The 17,178-nt window shown below is 30.8% G+C and overlaps 1 protein-coding gene across 5 annotated transcripts in view; it reads right to left on the bottom strand.

The window, feature by feature from the left end:
- Bicc (protein bicaudal C) overlaps positions 1–17,178 on the bottom strand; it is a 35,860-nt gene that overhangs the window by 6,179 nt on the left and 12,503 nt on the right. For 2 of the 5 annotated variants that reach the window (XM_072909891.1, XM_072909892.1), the window contains 11 exons: positions 13,835–13,904; positions 8,149–8,228; positions 4,597–4,812; positions 3,513–3,752; positions 2,986–3,204; positions 2,343–2,652; positions 1,650–2,024; positions 1,267–1,368; positions 897–1,147; positions 427–670; positions 148–267 (listed from right to left, as the gene is read on the bottom strand). In XM_072909891.1, coding sequence (XP_072765992.1) covers positions 148–267; positions 427–670; positions 897–1,147; positions 1,267–1,368; positions 1,650–2,024; positions 2,343–2,652; positions 2,986–3,204; positions 3,513–3,752; positions 4,597–4,812; positions 8,149–8,228; positions 13,835–13,904 — 2,227 coding nt within the window. Of the gene's footprint in view, positions 1–147; positions 268–426; positions 671–896; positions 1,148–1,266; positions 1,369–1,649; positions 2,025–2,342; positions 2,653–2,985; positions 3,205–3,512; positions 3,753–4,596; positions 4,813–8,148; positions 8,229–13,834; positions 13,905–15,434; positions 15,980–17,178 lie in introns of those variants that run through there. The other 3 variants (XM_072909895.1, XM_072909893.1, XM_072909894.1) reach the window with 3 other exon arrangements.

The following is a 17,178-nucleotide window of genomic DNA, read 5'->3' as shown; positions in this document are numbered from 1 at the left end:
AGAGAGAGAGAGAGAGAGAGAGAGAGAGAGAGAGAGAGAGAGAGAGAGAGAGAGAGAGAGAGAGAGAGAGAGAGAGAGAGAGAGAGAGAGAGAGAGAGAGAGAGAGAGAGAGAGAGAGAGAGAGAGAGAATTGTCCATGCAACAGACCAGATATTAACAGCAATATTTTGCGTCTCGCACCCCAAGCGGTAATCCCGATTTCGCAGAGATCCTTCTCTGTCAGAGAATGAAACGTAGACATGTCCACCTCGTGAGACGTGAACAGGCCTGGTAAATGAAAAAAAAAAAAAAAAAAACAAAAACCATTGCTGTTTTGATTTTTTCAAAAATTTTTTTGTAAAAGCAAGAAGCAATCCAAGCAAAGCAATAGCGGCACTCGATAAGTGATGTATAATTATTTTATAATTGTGACTCGCCAATACTCACGTATATACTTCTCCAAGCCGATGCTGGCTAGCATGCTAGCTAAATCACTGAAACGATGTGATGATGTGATTTTGTTTAAATGGGAGGTCGGTGTGTGATCTATATAATTTGAAGCCATCCCTATTTGTCCAACGCGATCTTTGCTCGAAATAATATTACCGAAATCCATCTCGGTATTAAATACCGGGGTGGTCGGTTCTTTCCACAAGTCTGCAGGATGTGACGTCAGCTCCTGTAAAAAATTCTAACGTGACTGTCTCAACATGATTATTTGTCAATAAATATCTCAATATTCAATTTGCTTCGCTAATAAATTATTACAAGTTTTATTAGTTATTTTTAAAAAAGTAACGTTTTTTAAGCGAATATTTAATGTCAAAAAAATATTGACATGAATCCTAATAAATTTAGACTCTCATAAATATTATTGACGTTAATTTAATTACTTTAAAGGAAGTTTGTGGTTTTACCTTGCTTAAATTACTCGTAGTTATAGGCGGAATACTCTGGCTGAGGCCATAACCAGACCACGCGGATGTCGGTACGCGGAAATCGCTATTACTCGACTTGCTTTGCACCGCCTTCGTAGCTAATAGTTTCTTCTGTTCATAATCGAAGGGTGTGAGATGTTGCTGTGCGGCTATCTCCAATGATTTTTTCTCGCAACCAGGTGCACGTCGGTCAGTGACCGGTAATTCAGATAACATGCTGGATAAATCCGCTAGAAAAAAAATAGAAGCTTAATTACTCCCATAACTGAGAGAGAAAGAAAAAGCGAAAGAAAAAAAGAGAGCTTGTTGATAAAAACTAGAGATTAATTTCCCGAAATATTTAACTTACATAAGTTAGGACTAGTATCCGTAGGATTGACTGGTGAAACGTTACGAGGACTAATAGCAGGACTAGATAGAGAGCTAGAGACGCTGCTTAGCGAAGAATAAGCTGAAAACAAATTCATAAATCAGGTAAGACTCAACTTCAGTTACGAGGTGTATCGTAATACCGACGTTTATGACGAAAGTAATATCATTATTTATAAAATTATAAAATTTCTTTTTCAGTATTAAATTACATTAACCGTGTTGTAAAGAATTTTTATAAAAATACTTTCCAGAAAATACGCGTTTGCGTGACGTAATAATCAAAAAATTCGTAAAAAAATTGAAATTCGAATATAGAATAAACAAAATGAATATAAAATAAATCGAGAACTAATTACTTACCACTACTGCCGTCTTTATTATCCGTTAAATTAGCGTTGAGACCGTGGATATTAGAAAAGTTGCTCGATATGCCATTAGAGTGATAAGTTCCGATGCCGGAAGGTATCACATGATTCGATAATCCATGCGGTCCATGGGAAGTCCCCATTATATTGTTGTGTAACATATGCTGCGTCGTCAACAGGTGATTCAAATGAGGATAGGGATACGTACACATAGGTGGAATATAATGAGCAGCAAGGCCCCAGTGCGACGATAGCCCCATGGAATTCGATGAGTGCGGAATCGGTGACATACAATATGATGGATTCTGCGTATTTATATTCAACATACTCGAAAAGCTGTCTGTTACATTACTCATCAGATTGTTGGTGCCTAATTGCAAAAAAAAAAGAAAAAATTAAAATAACATTGATAATTCTCTCTTTATCAATTCTTTTCTGATTGGTAATTAATATTTGAGATACGAAATTTATTTTACGATAATTATGCGGAGATAAATACAATTATCAAGTTAATAATATATAAAATAATTTTGTTCTGAAATTAATTTACTAAAGAATTTATTGAAATTTTTAGTAGCTTGAATGACAAACCGGAGAACATTTAACAATCTGTGTCACTCAGATAAAACATTTTGATTACTTGTTGCTACTATTCTAATTCTGAATGATTTCAACAGAGGACACTCACCAATATCATTATTATTATTGGCAGTGCTTTGAAAAACACTACCGGCGTTCGGAATATGATATGTAGCCGGTATCTCGGCATGAACTCTGGGCTCGTCTAATCCCAACAGTTGTTTTCGCGCTTCGTAAATATTACCAGCGTTTCTCTCGATTCCCTTAATAATCACGGAAAGCGTGCTTTGTTTCGGCTTATGCCGAACGTTGATAAACACATCTAAAGATTGCATAAGTTGGGAGATCTTTTCAGTATCCACGGTAGCGGACATAGAATCCTCTGGTAGATCGAACATGAGAACTAAGGGTAATGATCCCTGTAAAAATACGTTGTTATATATTTTTTTAATTATTTCATAGTTAAGCATCAAATATCTTTACTTATTTGGAAGTGTTAAGTCAATAATTATTACAAACTCTAAAAAGGAATAATTTAAAATTACAATATATAGAATGTAAAATTATAATTTCTAATTTATAAACGAAAAGTATAAATTAGACTTGGCGTTTAATACAAAATTTTAATTAGAACAGAATCAACTTATACATAATATAATTTTAATATACTATACTATAGCATAATTTTAATATATACTAAGAGTAGAAAAAAAGTTGAATTTAATCATAGAATCATGAATGTATTTGCTTACCACTAACTGTTGTCGAGCCAAATAAACATTATGTATAGCGCCAGTAATCGTGACATTGCTTTTCTTGAGGCTGGGTATATTCGGATCGCCAGCATCGGGAAACATAATTTGCGTGGCGGTACGTTGCATTATCATTTTCAGATTGCTACTCTGTTTCCCTAGCACGATGCTGTGATGTTGAGGTGAGATTTCCATTGACATTTGTACTTGGATTTGATTCTACAAAAAATGAGAGTTTTTAAAAAAAATAATAAGAGAAAATATTTACTACAATAATTAATACAATTTTTTCCATATCAATTTATCAATGCGAAATAGAATAAAAATTAAAGGAAACGATGAATAAATTAAATAAATTAGAAAATCTTTAAAAAAAGAGCTAAATGTGATTAAATAATGATTAAATAAGTTGTTTTAATGCTTTTGTAGAAAAATTGAAAAAATTTAATTTTTTTCAATATTAAGATTTTTTATTAAGTTCTTAAGAAAAAACGAATCGATATCTTTCGATTATTCTTGTTACTCACAGCTAGATTTTTGCACATATAACGGATTAGTAGAACTGTCGCCTCCTTGACTTGAGAAACCTCCCATTCGCATCCCTTGACGACCACTAGAGTGGCGTGTAGCTTTGGTCTCGTGCGAAACATCACTTGCACGTTGTACTTTTCCTGTATCTTTATGACGTAGGGTGAAGTGCAGTCTGGCGTACTTTGCGACGCGCCCATTATAGGCAATTCGAACGAAAAGATTAGGGGTGTCAGATTCTAAAATACGAAAGCGGAAATATGAATCAATGTTTTATTACGAACGTTTTTTCTGAAGGTGGGTGTACATTGAAAGAACGAACGAACAAACAATGAATATAAATCTTCGTTATTAAAATTCAGAAGATGTTTACGTTCTGGCAAATAAAAGCGTGTTATTCATTAAGTCAGCTATGTAGATGATTTATAATTTGCAAAATTCGAGATAGAATTTTACTTATAAATTTATGTGTCCTGTACAGAAAACATGTGAAATGAAATACATATACAACGAAATGTAGAAAATATGTATCAGAATACATATATATTAGAAATATGACACATAAAATTATAAATAATTATAAATCTATCATGAATTTTGTTGCGAATTGTAAATAGTTTAAAGTAGATTTTACAGAATATTCGCTTATTTGTTCGTTAACATTATTCATTAGTCTTTGTTACCTCATGTTTATATAAGAATTTATTCCAAAAATCGTCTATTTTTTTATCTTCGAGATGTATTTTTTATTACATAACACATAATATATGTATGTATTACATATATATGTATACCACACACACATATATATTTAACATTAAATGTCTTGATATTAACACACACACACAACACACGTCTGAAATAAAAATTCTCATAAATAAACCATACAATTAACTGATTGTGAGAAATAAAATTCTCTTGAATTTTAATACATCAAACATTTAATTTTCAATCGTATAAGAGAAATGTTGTATATTCTCGAAAAAAAATCCGTTCTGTTCATCAAAATTGCAATTGTGTTCATACAAGGTGTATATTTTCTGGAACATCCTAGACATATACGTCATAAACAAGAAAACTCACCCTAACACGTGCGCGGGCGCGTTCGACGCTCTCCATCTCACCAGCAATAGAGACTTGATTGCTCTTGTCCTGGTGATTGCTGCGGTTACTGTCTGGAAAATGGATATGGCAACCAGTTTCCTCCATCACTCGCTTAATTGTTAGACCGCCCTTGCCGATGATGTGCGAATGATCGGTGTAACTAACGTCCAGTTTCATGGTCACTCTGTTGCTTTGCTGAAAGCCAAGTTAGGATTAACTTTCTATCTTTAACTTGGCATGCAACATATTTATATTATTAATTCTATATCTCTATCATCGTAGTTTGTAGTCTGCTTGATTCCAAATCACTACTTTGATTGATCATTAAATATTCTTGGAAAGTTCACCATTAGAAAAACTATATATAGTTTTATTAAATTAATATTACTAATTCGAGAAAGTAAAATTCCACTATGTTGTCTTCATTAAATATAATTTGACAAAAAACGTACCGGCACTGCAAGAAACGCGTGATTTAGAAATTATTATTTATTATTAATTAATATTTGATTCATTAATTAATATTTATTAAAATTAAAAAAATCATGTCATCAATGATGATGTCTGTTAAAATTATCAATGAAAGTAGTGTAGAAAAAAATTTTGGTGACAAATTTATATCAGGGATTAATATTATATTTTTGTATACATGTAATGAAGTTGAAGTGAAATGAATTCTACTAATGACAATGATAAAATCTTCGCGGAGTAAATTGATTAATAGAAAGTACACGTTTTCCGGTAGCGTCCTTGTACATTGTTCTTTTTATCCGGCCATTTATATGCGCATTACGTTTCGTATTTTCGCCAATTTCGAGATCGTTGACTCCGCACGCGTAAGCTCGAAGCGTATCGTGCGCCGGAGATTTGCCGCGAAATGACTCGTGTGCGCGTGTGATTTTAAATATCACGTGGTTGAACATTACATAAAGTCACGCGATTACATCGCGCGATCCGCCGTCGTGCAACTTCAGAAACTTCTTCCTGACTATATACATATACCATGCTTTTTCGCTTCGAAAAATACTCAGAATATCGCAAAATACTCGGTATTTGCAATGGTAAAATTATAACAATTCTATATATAAGAAGTAATTTTTTTTTATAATTGAATACTAATCAATTTTTTTATAATTGAACAAAAAATTAACTCTCTTTTTGCGAAAAGATAATAAGATAATATTAAGAAATCCGATGAAAATTTACATTTGACAAAAGTTTGTTGATCAAAATTTTATATAATTTACAGTTTTTACAAGTCTTATGAATTATTAAAGATATGTTATAACTATTAAAAAAATGTATTTATATGCAAACAGTAGGATATATTAATTAACTAAATATTTGAACTATTTTGGTAACGATGTAAAGGGGTGCACATAATACATTCTGCCTGTCGCTGTCTATTTTATATATGACATTTCATATATTCAGCATAATTTCGAGAATGCAATCAGATGATGCGGTTGCAGAATTCAGGACGTCAGCATCAACTCGGAAAGACATTGGATTTGCATGCACGTGTTTGATTTCTATAAATAACAGCGTGCTATTTACGTGCCATTCGCGATCCGTAATTAGCGCTATGTATATAATGTCACTGTCTCACTGTTTTTGCACGCTTGACTCAAAGCTTCGCGTCTATTTTAAAGTACGTAGAACCGTGTATGCGATGCAAGAGAAAAGTGGATCAAGCGAATCGCGAAGAGAAAAAGGAGGATTTCTATCCTTGAAAACCGAACCTGCAATTTTATCTTCGTTTCTCGGCGAAGGATTTTACGCGTTCCTTTCATCCGTATCTTTCCTCACGCCGTTTCGGTCTCTGGAACGCGCGCGTCGGAATGCACGTTAACAGGAATGCAAAGTAACAGGAATTGATCGGTACGGCCGGCAAAAAGCGACAAGTCCAGCGATTTAACGGTAACAGTACGAGGTCTCGTCGCATCGTTTCGTAGCTTTTTTAACTGGCAGGAATACGTGAATACGATACAAACGACAAGCAGCGATCCAAATCGCTTGTGTAGCAGAACTTTAGAAAATAAATTTAAAAATTGCAAAGTTTAAGTTTGTTTAATTATATGTCAATTATAATTATTTGTAAAATTATAAATCTAATATTAAGATAAATAATAAATTTTCCACTCAATTTAATCGGAATTCTAATGCAATTTTTCCACTTCAAGATTCTCATTTCCTCTTGACATTCTTGAGAAAGTGAGCGCACTAAATATCTGATCAAGATGCTTACACTCTCATGTTATTTTGCAATGGTCTTTAGTCTCTCGCTTTCTTTCGCTCTTCAACGATTCGCTTTCTCGCCTGAAAATTCGTGACCGCGAACAACGACGTATAAATAGAAAACATTCTTCCTGCATGGTCTCTCCTTCCCTCTCGCTACCACCCTTTACTCCCGACCTTTCTTACTTGCGACATGCGTCTGATAATTAAGCAGAAACATGCAGGAAAACACGCGGAGAAAAAAAGTGAAAAAAGCGATCACAAGCCGAAGAAGCCGGTCTGAAAGTCTAACGACCCGGTGCGACGAGAACCTGTTGAGTTAAACATCGACAGCCGCTGATTTCACTCGCAATCAGATGACTAAAGATCTAAAGATTTACTAATTATTGTTATTATTATTATTCACATGTGTTAAACACGAAAATATATTCTATAAAAAACTTGTTTGTATTTTGTCATCTTGACTGGCATCTTTTTGATATAAAAATATACAGACATAAATATATCTTTATATTTATGAGATTTGTATAAAGAGTATAAGTATTATACAATGCTTAGATAACTTCTCTGCTTCACTATTATAAATATTTTCTGAATTATGAATAGCATATTCATTCTGATTAAATTCTTAAGTATTATACCGAATATTCGATATACAATTCTGCAAAAATTATCTTATCAGTCATTTTAATTTTCCAAATTAAATTCCTCAATATTTAAAATCATACTCTGACTCTCTTCAAAATGTATCTTAAAATTGAATTGAAAAATTTGTATTGATTTTTGTTACTCTCGTGAATGCAATATAATTGAAATAATTGAAAAGAGAGAGAAACATATGGTCCTCCTCGCATTTCACGTGCAATCTAATTCGGTAATCGCGCATATGTGCCGCATTCTTCAATCACTGATATTAATATTAATAGAATTAATAAACTTTGCATTTGAGTAAACAGCAAGTTTTACGTGTGAAAGATCGTTTCTTGTATCGTGAGGTGGGGGATTACATCAGCTGAAGTAATATTGCGGAAGTAATAAAGAAAGACTCGAGGATCGTCTAATATTTACAGAATTCAATATTCAAAGAATTTCCGTCATATGTTGACATATTTTTTTAAAAGATTCCATTTCGTCGCCAAACGATTGCCAAAAGCATCATTCGGCCATATTACGCATTTTGATCACCGATTGCATACCAATAACATTATAGACATTGACAATAATCTGATATACATACATTATTAAATCTTATCAATTATATATTATTATATATTGAGAGGGAATACGACTTACCCGTGTGTCTAAAACTTCCATTATTTTCTCCTTCGCTACTCGTACGTCATCTAATCGTCCTGCGACTTTTATATGCGGATCTGCGAAACAGAGAAGGAATTACAGTGATGATCGCGTGGGAGTATAAAAGGTGATAACAGATCGTGCCTTTATTACACCGAGCAATATATCAATTATAATTGTCTCACCAATTACACGCTAAATTTTATTCCGCCACTGGAAGAATAGGTAATAAAAAATAATAACTCATTTTTACGTATACCTCTCTCTTAGAATGCAAAGAAAATTCTTAAAAGCATATTTCTATATTTCGACGTATATTTTATTTACATTTTTTTAGATTAATTAATATAAGAGAAGAAAGAAAGAAATCTTGAATAATTTTAGAATTTTGAAAAATTGAAATTATCGGGAAAAATTTCGTCGATGATATTTTCACCGACGTTGTTTCATCGAAATTGAGTTTGTCCAACAGTATGTTATCATCGATATATTATATATATGTATATATTAACCGACTTTTGTATAGCATTTGGAAATGTTTAGTTTATTACGAGTTGAAAAATTTTTCCATGAAACGTGTAGAATCATTTTCTCGTAAAGACGGCGAACTTATTACTTGCCAGATTAGATGTGCAGCGATGACATCACCGACATGTACCAAAACAACGCTAATACTAGTTCAATAAAAATATTGATAGCATCTTGTTGTTGATATACAAAAGTCGGAACATTCACGTTTGTGAATTTATATCGATAAAAACGTATATTGTCGTAAATATATTATTAGCGAAACTTGATATTGCAGAAATTATACTTCGGCGAGACATCTTTTTTCGTTAATACAAATAAAACTCCAAAGAGTTATAATGCGTAGAGTCACGAAAATAATAAGACGTCGCTAGAGAAGACGACAGAAGATGTTTCAAAGTCACTTTTAGTATTCGCGAAGCGCAAGCGCGTTTCTTCCTGAACGCAAGGCCTTCGACGTGTTCCAAAGTCGAGTGCGATGATGCGTCATAAAAGCTGCATAATGATACGTACAACGTTTTGCTCGCGCTATATATTTCTTATCTCTCGTATACGACTTAATAATTTATCTATTTATGGTGATTGAGGGTTAGATATTATTAAAATTGAATTAGCACTATGCACAATAGAATAATTCTTAGATATGTTTAGGAATGCATGACTGTGTTAATAGAAGAATCGAGTTATAATTATGCAGTTACTTAATAGTAAACATTAGAAAATTTTCATGATAAAATGTTATTCTCAAGTTGATATCACCGCAAGAATAAATGTATCCCAATAAACATTGGATTGAATGTTTAATTATTAAGTTATTTTTATGAAATATTTTAAAATTGGCGACTATTATGTTGTATTTCAATCAAAATATATTCATCAACAGAATCTCTGGTTGGTGAAGAAAATACATTGTAGGGACTTGGCAATCAAAACAACGATATCATATCTTCTCATTAGTATTTTTACGTCATAAAATTTGCTTTTAATCTTTCGTTTTCTGTCTCTCGTTTTCTCTCTCTTGAATAATAATTACATAAGAGATATCACGCGGAAAACAACACGATGTATCTCGCACTGCTGTTTTGAAAAACGGGAAGCGAATTCACTTCGATCATACACGCTTAGGTAGCTCTCGAAAATGCTACGTAAGTGATCATCTATCACTTCTTGCGGCTATTCGGATTATTTTTAGAATCGACGCGACGGTAGCGGATTCTTCGGCGCAAGTCTTTAACGCCCGACCTGACCTGTTTAGTTGCGCCACGCATAGAAAGTCGACGAGTCCTGTTTGTACAAAGAGATAAGAAATTGTCATTGCAATAACAAGAGCGAGACAGGTGCAAGAGGCTCGTCTGATAATCTGAATGATGCAACGTACTCTTTAAATAGAACATGTATATCACTATGTATAATATTTTGATTAAATTTCCGGAGGAAAAGTCTGTTAAAATTTATACGAGAAAAAAATGATAATATTGAAACATACAAAGAAAAATTGTGTAATAACCGTATGAAGATATAAATTATAACAGTCATTTAACAACACATATTTATATCTGAGATTCCACGAGAATTATGTTTTCTATAAAATAACAATGTAAAAATAATTTACAAAAATAGAAATTAATCATTGAGACATTTAATATTAATATTTTAATAAAAAAAAAATTGCTTATTTACAAAAATAAAATAATAATTTTTAAATTTATTCCAAAATATCTCTTTATATTATCAATTTGTTTTATTGGTTATCCTGCATACAAATTTCCACACAAAAAATCCATGCTCTATAAACATAAAGTGAATTTAATTAAGCGGAATAAAAAGTATTTCCTTGTGATATTTCCTCTTACCGATAACCGATAATCCTATAAATTTACCCGATCTTGATCGAGAATGAAACTAATCGGATAATGTGATGGATAAATAATAATATGAAGTCACGCGATATCTGGTCTTTGACTTTTTCTTTTGTGTACTTTGTAAACAAGAAAAATATCCATTCTCCGATATCTATAGACTAACAGTGAATAGTATAACCTATCGCCCGCGTATTCAAATAGAAAACTCATCATCTATTGTAAAATAATTATAACTCTCCGATTTCGAAATAAGCCTAAGCTTTTTTACCTTTCTATTTTTGTTATTCTTTTAAACTTTTAGAGAACGTGTAAATTATGATGATATAAAATTTAATAATAGTTCAGCTTGAATTGAAATAACAAATTGTTATATTTTTCAAATTAAAAGTTTATTTTTTTCAATTTTTATTTCCTTTTTCTATTAGTTTCATTATGTCCCATGCTTTTCAATTCTGTGAATTAAAATATATAGATATAATAAGTTCTACAACTCTACATATAGTTTTATCGTCCGAAACAACGTGGCTTACGTGACTCGAGGCACATCCGCGGGGAAAATTAGAGCGACTGCATGATACTGATTGACGTTTAATACAATTGCAGACAATTAACCGGCTGGTTTGACACGACTGGGATCTCGTTGATCTTGCTGCGCAAAATATGCGATGACGATTTCGAGAGCGGGTCAAATTAGGAGATATCCTATCGCGGTACGGGAGATAACTTGATATACATCTATTAACCTTGAGAGCGCATGTTGTGAATCAATTTAACCCAATAGTTGTCTGAAATGCAAAATCTATGTGTTGATAAAATTACGAGATATACTAAATTAAATTTATGTAAAATTTATCAGAATTATCCAACTTTTTTAGTAAAAATTATTATTTGATTAAGTTGGATACATATATTATGTGATTAAATAAAAAAAATATTTTGATTTTTCTCTGCACAAATCTTTAAAAACTTTTGATTTTTCTCTTTTAGAGCTCTTGACAATTTTCTGGATTATGTATCGTATTAATTATAAATGCAATTGTTAATATTTTTTGTTTGAAAAACTGTATAATGATTTAATTAATCAATTTAATTTTCTCAATATAAAAAAATTTTTTAAATTTATTTCACCTAAGGTGAAAATTTTTTTAAATATAATGAAAGCGACAATAAAATTTCAAATTTTCTTTTATATAGAATATAAAATTTATGCAAGCATACATAGATACATATATGGAAAATCAAATAGTTCATAGATTTAAGTAGCATTCTAATAAATTTTGTCTGCAACGTTTAACAACACACAGATTCTTGCTAGTCATCGATGTTTCCGTAATTACGTTTGAGAAATTATTAGTTCGAATTATCATAACGAAACTTGTGAATGACGCATTAATAATTCATATCATGCATCTGCATATATATATTTGTGGAATAATTCATTCTAACGATAATCTGAAGTCATGATCAACATACATAAGATATGTGTAAGTTTATTTATACTAGATTACATAGGTTACCACGCAAGGATTCATTCAAAGAAAGAAAAAGTAAGTGAGAACGAATGATAAAGGGGAATAAGATAGATGCAACAGCTGTTTAGGTCACGAAGGAGGGATGAATCACCGAAAAATTTCCATCGAGGTTCGATCGAGTGTTGGTTTGAACGAGCGCGTGAATCGATTCACGCGTCTTGTAATTTATTTGCTAAGAGATAAGTGAAATAATATCTCACAATTGAAAAATATTCGGACGACCGCCTAATCAATCATAATAAGCAGAAAATATGTTTAGAATCCTTGAATCTTTTTTGCTATTAATAAATTGTTTTTTTATTTCAAAACTTTTATTTTGGTGACTTTTTTTGCAATTATTTTTAACGAATTGATACACGTCAGCAAGTAAAATGATGACTAAAATGATATTATGAAACAATCATGGCTCTCTCTCTTTTGTTTTAATTATCTTTTTTCTCTTATCAATCTATTAGAATCTTAGAAATTGAAATATTTGAAAAATTTAAAAAGAAAGAATTAAATCTAATTTTAATCAATTTATTTAATTTTAATTAAATCAAAAATTAAATTTCTGTTAAAATTCCTATGAAAAGTTTTTGATTTTGGCTTTAATTAGATCTTGAAATTTTCTGCAAAGTGTACAGATTTTTGTTTGGCAATATACAATTATGCAGTAAAAAATTGACTGACGACAAAATTTTAAATAGCGATCGTAAGTAACGTGCGCAACTTATCAGCTGAAAAAGAGGCACGACCCATTCGATTGACGTAATTCACAAACAATGACAAGTATTCGACTATGAATTTAAATGTGACAAAGTCGGCGAGGAATCGTGAAAGATAATTTTTCTCTCCTACTAATCTTTCAAGGACGAGCAACACGTCAAGAGTTTTAATATCATGTCTCCTTCAAGTATTAGCGACACTAATGTACCACTTTTCTTAATCATCAAATTGCCACGTGAAAAATGTAATTATCCTCATGGATTAATTCGTGGATACTTTTAGACAAATTTCCAACGAACTTTCGTACGAAATTAAGAAAAAAAATATCACTTTTTAAAAACAAATTGCTCCTTTCAAACTAGAAGATTATTATTCTTCTTTTTAACTTAACTTTTTATGACTTATTATTAGTGACTTTAACAATAATCTTTAATAATTATTAAATTATATAACTTGCTTAAAAATTCTATAAAAGTTTTTTTTAGAATTAAATAAAAAAAAATAAATCATTGTCTAATTATACATATTTTGTGCACGCGTTTGCATTCGTCAATTTTTGTCGCATAATAATATGATATTGTGCTAAATTAAGTTGAAATAAATCAGTCATTTTAGAAAGGACATTGCTCTCGAGTTTTTGCAGAGAAAAGAGGAAAAACATTAATATTAAGGCAACTAACGACATTCTATTACTATATGATCGTATAATTACTGTAATTAGACTAATAGCTAATTGTAAGATAATAACATCTTTACACACACAAATGCATGTTAAGTAACATAAATGAAGGTTAGAATTAAGGAAGATTAAAATAATTACAATAATTATGAATATACGAGGGAGAAAGTTATACTAAATTGCCGTCTAAAAGTTTAAATATTTTTGGAATAATTGCCAACTCGTTTTTGCATATGTACATAAAACAAAAGTGCGATACGATAAAATCTATTGTAAATATTTTTTCAACCGTCTTTTTTCTAACATATGTAAGCGACAGATAATCAATTACACTGTATCACATCATACGATGACATGTTTAATAATTCTCATACCTTTCTTCGATTTTGCTCCAATCTTCAGTCGCGATGGCCACGTAACCATGGTATTCGTTCTTTCCATAACCTGCAACAAATAAAACAATTATATAATTAATACCATCCACTAAATAATCTTTTTTTCTTCACACGCTAAGCGAACACATGCGCATCTGTGCGTTAATTTAATTTAACTAAAAAAGACAGGAAAATTTTCCAGTTCCTTTTTTTTGCAGCTAAACTTTAAAATTATCTTTCAATTTTTTAATTTAATAAACGAATAATGAATTATATATTCTTTTATCCTTCTAATAACTTTTTAAATTTTTTATAATGCTTAAATAATGAAAGTGAGATGATGATTCATCACTTAAAAAACACTCAATTTTTTAATTAGCTCATTTTTTCTAACTTTCACAAGTTAATCTTTTTGACATGTAGCTTTTAGTTATTAAGAAAATTTCACACTAAATGCTCGGTATACAAAAGAGAACAATCACTTTTATAAGCATTTTGGAGATTTTCAATTTTCTAATTATTTTTACAATTTTCTTGATTATTTCATTTCTTTAATATATATATATATAAAAGTAAAAAATTAATAATATTTATCTATGATAAACAACTTGCGATTAAAAATAATCTGTTCATTTTTAGGATTGGTAGCTATATATGTTGGAAGTTTTATATATATATAACTCGCAATCCTAAATAAACAATTTTATTTTTAACTGTAAGCTGTTCGTCATAGATAAATATTATTGAACAGTCTTCATACAGTATGTTACAAAATAGAAACTAGTATATTTTTTAATTAATCGACTAATGGTGAAAATTTCTTAAAAGGTCTAAACAGATTTAAATGATAAATTTTATATACTTAAACTCATGCAACATATGATGAAATAATTTTTTTATCTGTTAATTTCAATTTTTATCTTTATTTCGATCGAATCTTATGCGAAATTTAATTACTATAATATTCAACATTTTAGATTTTTAAAGATTATATAAATACATATAAATTATAATAAGTGATCAAGAATTTTGTACTTAAGGAAAATTTACTCTGAAATTATCAAAAATTCCGGCGTGTAGCTAAGAATATCTCATTCATTCTACATGCAATTCTATCTTTAGACAAATCCTCGTCTCTTTAAGTTCGACACTCTTCTTGTAACGTTAGATAAAAGATAACTGCATTTTTAAACATGAATGTGTGCATGCATGCGCACATGCGCGTATATATGTAATAACTTTTAGGTTTAAAGAAAACTTGGATCGACCACAAAAACAGTTACATTGTACAGTTAAATCTATAAACCTCTAAACATACAATCATACAGAAATTAAAATCGTGAATAATCTAGCACACTATTCTGTAAAACTCTAACAATAAGTAAAATCAGGCCAAACCTGATTAAAATTTAGAATTAATATTTAGAATAATATTATTAACTTTCGAAATCCGTACATAAATATATTTATAAATTACGGTTAGTTTTAAATAGAGTTGCTTAATTTACAAAACGAGATACTATGCGCTGTTTTTAATGTGAATTACAACTACGTTTATATGAATTACGTTTTAAAATTTTATTTCTACAAAAATCTTTACCACGGTCATTTTTGTCGTAGCGAGCTGATGGTAATCGATGACTTATTGAGATCCTTTTGAAGAATCGTTTTGAAAGCAGAAAAATCAAAGCGGAAAGAACTGTTAAAGTCGTAAAAGAGAGAGACTACGTATAACATCAATTATACTGAAGCCTTAAAAAGGGAAAATAGCATTTTTGAAATTACAAAAGAAAGAAAACAACGGATCACTGTCACTATAACAATAACTTGGTCATTTGCTGTTTTACAGCAGGTACTCAGATGACCTTAATCTCGAATATAAATCAAGAGATAAATTTTTTTACTTTCACTATAGCTATCGCTAATCACGAGAAAGAAGAAAATCCCGACAGATGACGCGTCTTAGAATTCCACCTCGCGATAAAGGAAATTCTTTCTACAAATTTATCGAATTTCAATGATGCAAGGAAAAAGAACAATTTTCCAATCGCGAAATGTTTCAAATTGTTCAGGCACTGTGTCGAAGGTCACTGATTAATTTTCAATCTTAATCGCGATTATCAATTGCGATTTCCTGTATCACTGTATCACTTGATGCACTCAAATCACTTTCTAAATGTCGCAATAAATAAATCTGTCATTGAAGTAATCCCTTTATTTCTACCTCTTTCAAAATTGTCTGCAATCGATTCGGGGTTGTATGTAAATAATTAAGATTTTTTAGAAAATTTCAAAATTAAGGCTTACGATGAGATCACTAACGCGAAAGAAGACTGACTGAACGCGAGATAATATAATGGTACTCTGGTCAACCGTTTTCTCCCACTACTTTGCCCCCTTCCTCAGTCACGACTCCACTTAAGTCGCTTGCTCTTCTGGTCACCGTAATCTTGCCCTCCCTCTATATCTTTCCTTTCTCTCTCTCTCTCTCTCTCTCTCTCTCTCTCTCTCTCTCTCTCTCTCTCTCTCTCTCTCTACTTTTCTGAGCCCACACATTAAAGTAATATTGTGCCTTTTGACCTTAAAGGACATACACTTTCACATCTATATCGCTTTAATTAGTAATAATCTAATAGACATAATTTCGAAGTTTTTAAAATCGTTTCGAGCTGTTGTGAGTTTTGGAATTTCGTCGTCTTACTTTTAAAATTTAATTATTAGAAATTTCATTATACATTTCATCATACGTTTGTCAAATGATTAGTTGTTAGCATTAAATCGCGATCATATATAAATTAATAAATATTACAATACTTTTTGTGTTTCGATAAAGTTTTTATTGCTCAAAAAATTGTAAAAACCAAATGCTTTTTTTCGAAATTCATACATGAAAAATAATTGCAATATTTTCCTTTACGACTATGTAAATTTATATTAGCACATTAACATAGTAAACATGTCGACCACTGAAAACCCATAAATTCTGTGGAATAACATAGTGAATCATACACTGATCATGTCATTGGTTGAGACGCTCGCATGTTATACGTATGTTTATATCAATTGGTACGCGATAACTTTTAGAATTTATTGCGACGAGAATATGAAACCATCGAAATATTCTACGTTTAAAATTTTTTTGCTTTATATTCAATTTACATATTATTTAAACTTAAAAACATTAAATAAATAAAATAAAAATTGACTTTTTTTGTAGAAAAATCTAAATAAAGATATATTTAAAGATGTACTACAATAAGTAGTATTTGCAATGTTGCAAAAAGTAACAACAAAAGGTTGATGTATTAGCGCTTACATATATTTCGTATAAACATAAAACCAAA

The sequence above is a fragment of the Anoplolepis gracilipes genome, chromosome 17, assembly GCF_047496725.1.
Source record: "Anoplolepis gracilipes chromosome 17, ASM4749672v1, whole genome shotgun sequence".
Lineage (NCBI taxonomy): Eukaryota > Metazoa > Arthropoda > Insecta > Hymenoptera > Formicidae > Anoplolepis > Anoplolepis gracilipes.
Note: the sequence above shows the minus strand (reverse complement) of the source record. Positions and strands in the feature narration are given on the sequence as shown.